The sequence below is a fragment of the Sminthopsis crassicaudata genome, chromosome 1, assembly GCF_048593235.1.
Source record: "Sminthopsis crassicaudata isolate SCR6 chromosome 1, ASM4859323v1, whole genome shotgun sequence".
Taxonomy (NCBI): Eukaryota; Metazoa; Chordata; class Mammalia; order Dasyuromorphia; family Dasyuridae; genus Sminthopsis; species Sminthopsis crassicaudata.
In genome coordinates, this window is record NC_133617.1 from 336409074 (window position 1) to 336417556 (window position 8483).

General features: G+C 37.1%; 1 protein-coding gene across 1 annotated transcript; it reads left to right on the top strand.

The window, feature by feature from the left end:
* The first annotated feature begins 3102 nt into the window (after positions 1-3102).
* On the top strand, positions 3103-4697 carry LOC141554193 (cytochrome b5 type B-like). Its single transcript, XM_074285847.1, has one exon. The coding sequence runs from the start codon at positions 3246-3248 to the stop codon at positions 3531-3533; it is 288 nt and encodes a 95-aa protein (XP_074141948.1). The 5' UTR covers positions 3103-3245; the 3' UTR covers positions 3534-4697.
* Positions 4698-8483: the final 3786 nt, after the last annotated feature.

The window sequence follows — 8483 nt, forward strand, 5'->3', positions numbered from 1 at the left end:
GTAATCACAAAGTAATACTTTGGAGTCCTGTTGTCTAACTTCAGGATGCATAACTTTCTCAAAACACCTTTCAGGAAATAAAAGTTGTTTTCATGTCAGGCCCACATTAGAAATCTATCAAGCACATAAGCTGCATTGAAAGAAATTTTTTTTTTTTTTTTTTTGGTAGAACTTTTCCTTGAACAACAGAAATAATACTGGAGATGTCCCATTATTAACCCCCCAAGAAGGAGGAAATATAATTTTCTAACTTTTAATGGTATAGAAGCAGAGCTGTTCAGTAGTTAAGCAGTCTTCTCTAGGTGATTACCAATCAACACCAAGACTAGAATTAATACTTCCTGAATCCCGATTTTACATTGGTCATTATCATGTGCTGCCTCTCCAACATGAGCCAATCTTTCAGGATCTGTTAACTGCTCATTTTGACAGTGCTGGGAGTGCAGATCAGTAATGAGCATGGAAAATACATAATGAGTTTCAATCCTTTAAAGAGACCCATATTGATTCTAGGTTGCTGATGCCTCTTTGAGCCCAATTATAGCACTGTTGGATGGCTACTTCTAACCATATGGTGTCAAAGGGTACCTGTCATTGTTATTTTATGAGTTCTGAGGACACACTGTTATATTCTGCATTCTCTTCAGATTTTACAGCAATTCACTTACAGATATATTAGCTTTCATAGAGAAAAAATTATTAATAACTATTTTTGTCATTTCAGTATATAGAAAGCGGCTGTTGATTGGGAGTATGGGCTGAATGCCAGCTTCAAAATACACCAGTTACAATGAGTATCCAAAGGGGAGAGTACAATGGGATGGAAAGGTTGCTTTGATTTTAGACTTGATTTACCAGGTACACTTGCAGTTTTACTGGATCATAGGTCATAGAACCATAAGGATGAAGGTCATCTAGTACAATTTCTTTTGTTGATGCAGTCTACAGAGATGAAGGGATTTGCCTAAGCTCACCAATTTATCAAAGACAGAGTAAGATTTTAAATGAGGACCTGTGTAAGTCCAAATTTAGAGTTCCTTCTATTGTACCATACTGCCTCCTTATGAGTTTTTATCCCACTTGAGATGGATGAGAATTTTTTTTCAGGATCAGAGTTCCTTAAAATTCATTTTTTTTCCCAAAGGGAGGGTAGGACTTGTCTTGGTTTAGATAGAAAAATAATATTGTTTTACTTAGCATTGCAATTCTCTTAAATACTATTGAGTTTTGGGAAATGGATCTCTTTGAACTCATCAACCATTTCATGACTGTGAGACAATCCTACAAGAATTGTTCACAACTCATCGAGGGAGTTCCTTAGACATGGTTTCTCCTCTCAGTTTATTATATTTGGGCAAGAGTCTCATTGCATTTGTTTTCTTTTGACACATTTCATTTACCCTTAAATTGGAGGAAGAATCTTCCTATTATTGAAGAAAGGAGAGGGAGAGGGCAATGTTAAGAGAATGAAAAAAAAAAAAAAAAAGAGTTACTTAATTACTCTTGAAATATTCTATGTATTTTGAGTGGACAGAGTTGGATTCTCTTTTATTTATGGAAGTCTTAGAGTGTTCTTCAGAACTAACTCCAATACTACAATATTTCTATGTTTTTATTTAGAGGGAGTAGCTAAGGGGCACAGTAAAAAGAATACTGGCCTTGGATTCTGGAGGACCTAAATTCTAAGATACTTAGCTGTACTTCTAGGCAAGTCATTTATCCTTGCTTGTCTCACATTCCTCATCTGTAAAAAAAACAAAAACAGAAGAAAATGATAGTAATCTCCAAGTAAATTTCAAATGGTGTCATGAAAAGTCAGACTTGACTGAACAACAACAAAAATCTTTTTTTTTTTTTTTTCCCCATTCAGATCAGTCTTCCATGCCTGCTCATCCTATGGCTCTGGTCCTGTAAATATAACAGGATGATGGAGCAGTGTGGAGGTAGCCTGGTGCAACAGAAAAAGCATCTACCTCCAGAGTCAAAGGATCTGGGTACAAATTCTGTATTTGATACTTATTGAAACTGTAATCTTGGAAAATCATTTAATCTCTCTGGGCTTCAGTTTCTTTAATGACTAAATGAAAGGGTTTGAGTAGATGAATTTTGAGCTCCCTGACAATTCAGTTCTATGTCTGGAATCCTATAAAATGTTGGGGGCCTTTCTCTATTTTTCTGGCTACAATGTACATGCCCACTTGCTCTTGATTTCTGTATTAGCTATCAAATCAACAAGCACCTATTAAAACTTACTAAGGGCTAGTAAATCCCTTACTAGGGAAAAGAAAGACAGCTGCTGTCCTCAAAGATCTTGCATTCTATTGGGCTAAAACAACATATAAACAACATATAAAAGGGCGTTAATGAGAAAGATACCCATGTGAGAAGCATAGCACCCTATTGTAGAAAGGCAAAGTCAGAATTAGGAAATAAATTTAGGGTGGCTAGCCCTGCCTCAAAATGGAGGTTCTGAGATAAAATCACAAATGGTAGCAAGAGTCTGAAGGTTAATGAGTAAAAGAGTAACATGGCCAGATTTGTGCTTTATTTTTTATTTCTTAAAATGTATTTATTTTGTGTATTGTTTATTGTGTGTTATTGTGTATTATTATATACATTATTTATGAATCACGTTGGGAGAGAAAAATCAGAGCAAAAGGGGAAAAAAAATCCAAAAAAAAAACCACAAGAGAACATAGCATGTATTGATTTCCATAGAACTTGACATTTGAGAGGAAGGGCTGAAGATTAACCACCAGGTTTTTGCATCAGTCCAAAAGTGAAATGATAAGGGCCTGAACCAGTATGGTGTCAATATCAGAAAAAGGGTCATATACAAGAAAAATTTTAAAAAGTTTGTCAATGAATTGACTATGGAAGATGAGTGAGAAGTTGAAGATGATGGACTGAGAAGACAATTTTGTAGCTGAATCTAGTGGCGTTTTCTTGGGAAATATATACAGAAACTGAGGCATACAGCTGAATGTCCTTCCAAGGCAAGCACTTAATAAGCATCTGAAGACAGATTGGAACTCCGGAAAAGGAATTCTCCTAACGCCAGGTCCCGGATGCTATCTACTGCGCCCCCTAGCAGCCTAATGGGAAGATGATGAAAGTAGAAATAGACGGCATAAGTTACGGAAGCCCGCAAGGGCAAGGAGCGAAGCCTGCACCCTGAAGGGGACTACTAGAAGGGGGCGCCTTTGGTCTCGATGGCGCCTTAAGAAGGCAGCAAAAGCAGCAGCATGGCAGGGAAACAGCCTGCGGCCGAGGTCACCTATTATCGCCTGGAGGAGGTGGCGAAACACAACTCCAAGAAGGACGCGTGGCTGGTGATCCACGGGCGAGTGTACAATGTCACCGGCTTCCTGGGCGAGCACCCGGGGGGAGAAAAGGTTCTGATGGAACAAGTGGGTCGGGACGCGACCGAGGGCTTCGAGGCTGCCGGACACTCGGCGGATGCGCGGGAGATGCTGGCGCAGTTCTGCCTCGGGGAATTGCAGCCCGGTGAGCGCGGGGCCCCGCGGCCCTAGACGTCCACTCCCGCGGCCCCTGGGCCAGCCTCGAAGGAGCCAGCAAGCGAACACGCGAGAGGGGAAAACGGGCGAGTTGGACTGGCAGCTGCATCTTGCATTTCTATTGGCTGATTCGCGGTGGCCACGCCCACCGCCTTCTGGGGCTGGGAGCAGCACCTCATCCTGGTGCAGTGCCCCCCACTGCAGCGCCATTACCTTTTCTAGCCAAATTTTCTTCCTAATGTTTTTGTAAACAACACTTCTTTCCACAGTTTTTTGTCATTCAGCTCTGGGAAGCAGAGAAGAAATTTGAAGGCATATATGTAAAACCATTCTGTGCTTTTACAGGGGGAAAAAAAAAAGCTGTCTGCTTACAGTTTGGTTTTTAATTTAAAAAAAGTCTCCTAGTACTTTGAACTTAGAATATTTTCAAAAGAATGGCAGGGGGAAAAAAAAAACCTGTTTTTGAGGATGAGAATGCTTATTCTTTTCTCTCTATGTATTTGTTACTACTTTTAAGCAAATCCTAGTTCTTAAAAAAAATGATCCAACATAATTCTGTTAAGTTTGATATTTCTGAGCTATTTGTCTTGAGTAGAAATTTTACCCAGAATGCAGTTTTCTAAATTGTCATCTTTTTCACTTCCCCAGGAAAGTAAAACTTGGCCTCTGTGGGCTCAATCGCTTCTCTTTCCAAGTGGTATTTGAAATAAAACAGTCTCTCCCCTGGTGGATGAATGGTCATTTAAGCTAAGGGAGTATATAGGAACCGCTGAGTGAGGAGACAGAAAGGAGTGACAGTTTGAATAAAAAAGATTCTGAATTACTATCCTGGGACTATAGTGAGGAAATAGTAACCACTCCTCTATAGCTCATTATTTATTTATTTACTTTTGTTCTATGGTGGGGGTGGGGTGGGAAACAGCAACAGATTTAAGTGCAGAGTTAGTCTGGTGAATTTCCTCAGGGTATTTATTTGTGTGAATTTTGGAGAGACGTTGTTTGCTTAAGAAATATGATTCCAAATATGTCCATGACTTTTGGAATGGGAAATGATTGGTAAGATAAAATGGCATTTGGGGCTGGGATAGGGGAAATAAGAGAAAATGTTTAAATTTTTGCTTGTCTTGTGTGTTTGTAACTTTTCCTCTTGGAATATACTAGAATAAAAGTTATCCTGGTGTTTTGTTTTTTGTGTTTGTTTTGTTTTCTTTGCTGAGGCAATTAAGGTTAAGTGACTTGTCTAAGGTCAGTCAGGAGGTGTTAAGTATCTGAGGCCTTATTTGAACTCAGGTATTCCTGCCTTTAGGTCTGGTGCTCTATCCACTGGGGTTGTTTTGTTTTTAAAGTAATAGAAGAAGTAAGAGTTTGGGAGGAAAGATGAGTTCACTTTGGAACATGTTGAGTTTAAAATAATTACACATTAGCCAATTTGATGTGTCAAATAGTTGGAGATACAAGTTTGGAAGTTAGGAAAGAAGTTGGTAATGGATAAATAGATCAGAGAATCAGCAACACAATGATGATAATTGAATCATGTAAGCTAATGAGATCAAGTGAAATAGTTCAAAAGCTCATTGGGGAACACCTAGATGACCTGGAAGAAAATCAAGCAAAGGAGATTGAAAAGAAGTGGTCAAATAAGTACTGTAATGCCAGAGAAACTGAGCTAGATAGAGATTAGAGAGTATTCAATACAGAATTTATCAAATTGAGAGATTTATTGGGACCAATGGACCCATGGTTGGTCCCAGGGGTGAAAGAGACTATCATCTCAAAGAATCCAGCACTGAATAGATACAAGATTTTTTATAGGTAATAAGAACAATGACATAATGGAAGGTGGTACTGGAGAGGCTCCTGATATTCTAATGATGTCTAAAATGGATAAAGACTTTTATCCCGTCAGACATTAGAGGGAACAAGTATAGCCTAAGGTCTAAGACCTTTATCCTAACTTTAAGAAGGAATGGTTATAACCTGAGGCAGAGTAACTGAATAGGACAATTAGGGAAACTGGGTCAGGATATTAAAAGAAAAACTAAAATAGAATTGTGCCGTGGAATGGTTGAGAGTAAAGATTATCAAGGAGGAAAAATTGATTTACAATACCAAAAGCCACTTACAGGTCAAGAAGATTAAATAATAAGAAAAAAAAAACATTTTTACATTTGGAAAACAAATGATCATTGAAATTTTGAGGGACAGTAGTTTTGGTTGAATGATGGAGTTGGAAGCCAGATTGGAGGGAATTAAGAGAGGAAAAAGAAAGTAGACACCTATTGTGGAAATTGTGCCAATTGTAGATTTTTTGAGGGTGGGCAGACATGAAGATGTTTAAAGACAGTAGAAAAGAAGCCCATAGACAGTGGGAGATTGAAGATAAGTAAGAATGGGGATGACCTAGAGGAGATAAAATAAGAGACAAGATGGAATGGGATCACTTGAACACAGACTAGGAGTTAATGACAAGGAAATTGTCCCTTTCCTCATGTAAGATAAGATTGAATGAGAAGATTTAGCAGAAGGCATCTACATGAAATGAAATGAATAAAATGAGAGGGGAGGGAGTTGCAAGAGAATGGTTTCTATCTCCCCTTCCCCCACAGTAACCCTTGAGACAAAGGTTATAGGGAGGAGTATCCACAGGAGATTTAAGGAGGGATGAAAAGGTTCCAAAGAAACAGTATGATGAATGTGATGATGTTAAGTAGGAGTTATAAGATGATATTGGGCAGATAGGGGGCACAGTGGATAGAACTTTGGGCTTGGAATCAGAAAGATAATTTCCTGAGTTAAAAATCTTGCCTCCAGATACTTATTGAGTGACCCTGGGCAAGTTACTTAAGGCTGCATGCCTCAGTTTCCTCATCTGTAAAATGATTTGGAGAAAGAAATGGCAAACTGCTGCAGTATCTTTGCCAAGAAAACCCCAAAATGAAATCACAAGGAGTTGGACACAACTGGAAAACTGAACTCAAAAATTGGCTAGCAACAATGAGAACTCATTTGAGGTTATATAACATAAATTTCTAGTGGACTCAAACAAAGGAATTTTTCTTTATTTTATGGTTAATAAGGAACCACTTAATTTTTTTTTTTTTTTAATCAGGGTAGTGTTATATCTAAATCCACTTAAAATCTCTATTTTGGCCACTGAATATGCCTGTTCATTGGAAGTTCTCTCACAAAGAAATACTTCCTTGTCTTGAGCTGAAATTTTTCTCCCTCTAACTTTCATTCATTATTCCTAATAATGCCTTCTGAATCAGCACAGAATTAACAATCTGATTCTTCATCTTTTTGCTTCTATAAAGTATTACTTACAGGGAAAACATAGCAATTAACAAACAAAAAACATTATCTCTAAATAATATCCAACAATAATAGTCAGCATTTATATAATGTTCATTACGTGCATCATTCTATAAAATGCTTAACAGTAATTATCTCATTTGATCTTTGTAATAACCCTAGGAAACAGGTGATATTATCCCCATTTTAAAGATGAAAAACAAGAGTCAAACAGGTTAAGTGACTTTCTGAGTTACATATATAAAAAGGTTATATTTGAGCTGTTTTCCTGACTCCAAGTCTAACAGGCTATCCCCTGTGCCATTTAGTTGCTCCCAAATCAGGAATAATCTCCCCTTTACTATATTGTACTCTTAGTAAAGTGTATACATAGTGTATACATACATACATACATACATATATATATATATATGTATATATATATATATATATATATGTGTGTGTGTGTGTGTGTGTGTGTGTGTGTGTGTGTGTGTATATATATATATATATAAAACTACATATATACATATATATAAAATTTGATCTTCACTTTGTAGAATCTTGCATGTAGCATAAGATTATAGAATTTCAGGGTGGCTAGGTGGCACAGTAGATAGAGCACCAGCACTGAAGTCAGGAAGACCTGAATTCAAATGAGGCCTCAGACCCTTAACACTTAGTAGCTGTGTGACTTTGGGCAACCCCAGTTGCCTCAGCAAAAAAAAAAAAAAAAAAAAAAAAAAAAGGTTATAGAATTTCAGCTGGAATGAAGTATGTGTTAATGTGCATATATATATACATATATATATATATGTATAAACACATATGCAAGTTATATACATACACATGTGCAGATATATGTAGCTTAGCATTTTGTGAATAAGAAAACTGTTATTTACTTATTTTGATTGAGTAATCTGCCCCGGATTACACAATTAGGTAGTGATAGTGTTTATTCATCTCCTCTAATATCTAGGAAAAGCCCAGTGCATATCAATATTCTGATTTCTAGCATAGTGTTCTTTCTGCTGTATAGTGAAGTATTTGCTGATGAGGATTATGATGGTGATAATGAAAATGACTCAATCCAATCCAATAAACCTTAAATTCCTACAATAGCCAACCACTGTGTTAAGTGCTGGAGATACAATTAATAAAACAAAACAAAACAAAACAAAAAACCCTATCCTCAATAAGCTTTTAATCTAATGGGGGAGACTATGCATTAAAAGAGGCAAGAAAGGGAGCCATCAGTGGCTACTTCAAATAGGGGTACCCTGTTTTATGGGGGTAAAGCCAGGGAGAGCAGAAGATGCAAAATCAATTGATGGATGAAGTGGAGTAAGAATAGCATCGCACATTTATGTAATTACATAATATATAAAGAGTTTTCTTTATATCAACCCTATGAAGTAGATATTAAAAGCTATATAAACTATTTAGGTTAAATAGGTTTTCCATAAATATGTGGCTCATAGAAAGTTCTAGGTCTGAAACCTATTTTTCTGAGTCCAATTCCAGTATTCCAAAAGAGGTTTAGAAGAGTTAAATAACTTTCCCATAATGATATGGCTATTATTGCCTGAGCAGGTCCATGAACCCAGATGTACCTTTTTATTCAAGGGTTTTTCTCCAATAGATCACCTTCCATAAAACGTTGAAGTCATCATA

What these genes read in the sequence shown, in the direction of transcription:
- LOC141554193 (XM_074285847.1), top strand. Translation starts at nt 3,246, where the DNA reads ATGGCAGGGAAACAGCCTGCGGCCGAGGTCACCTATTATCGCCTGGAG.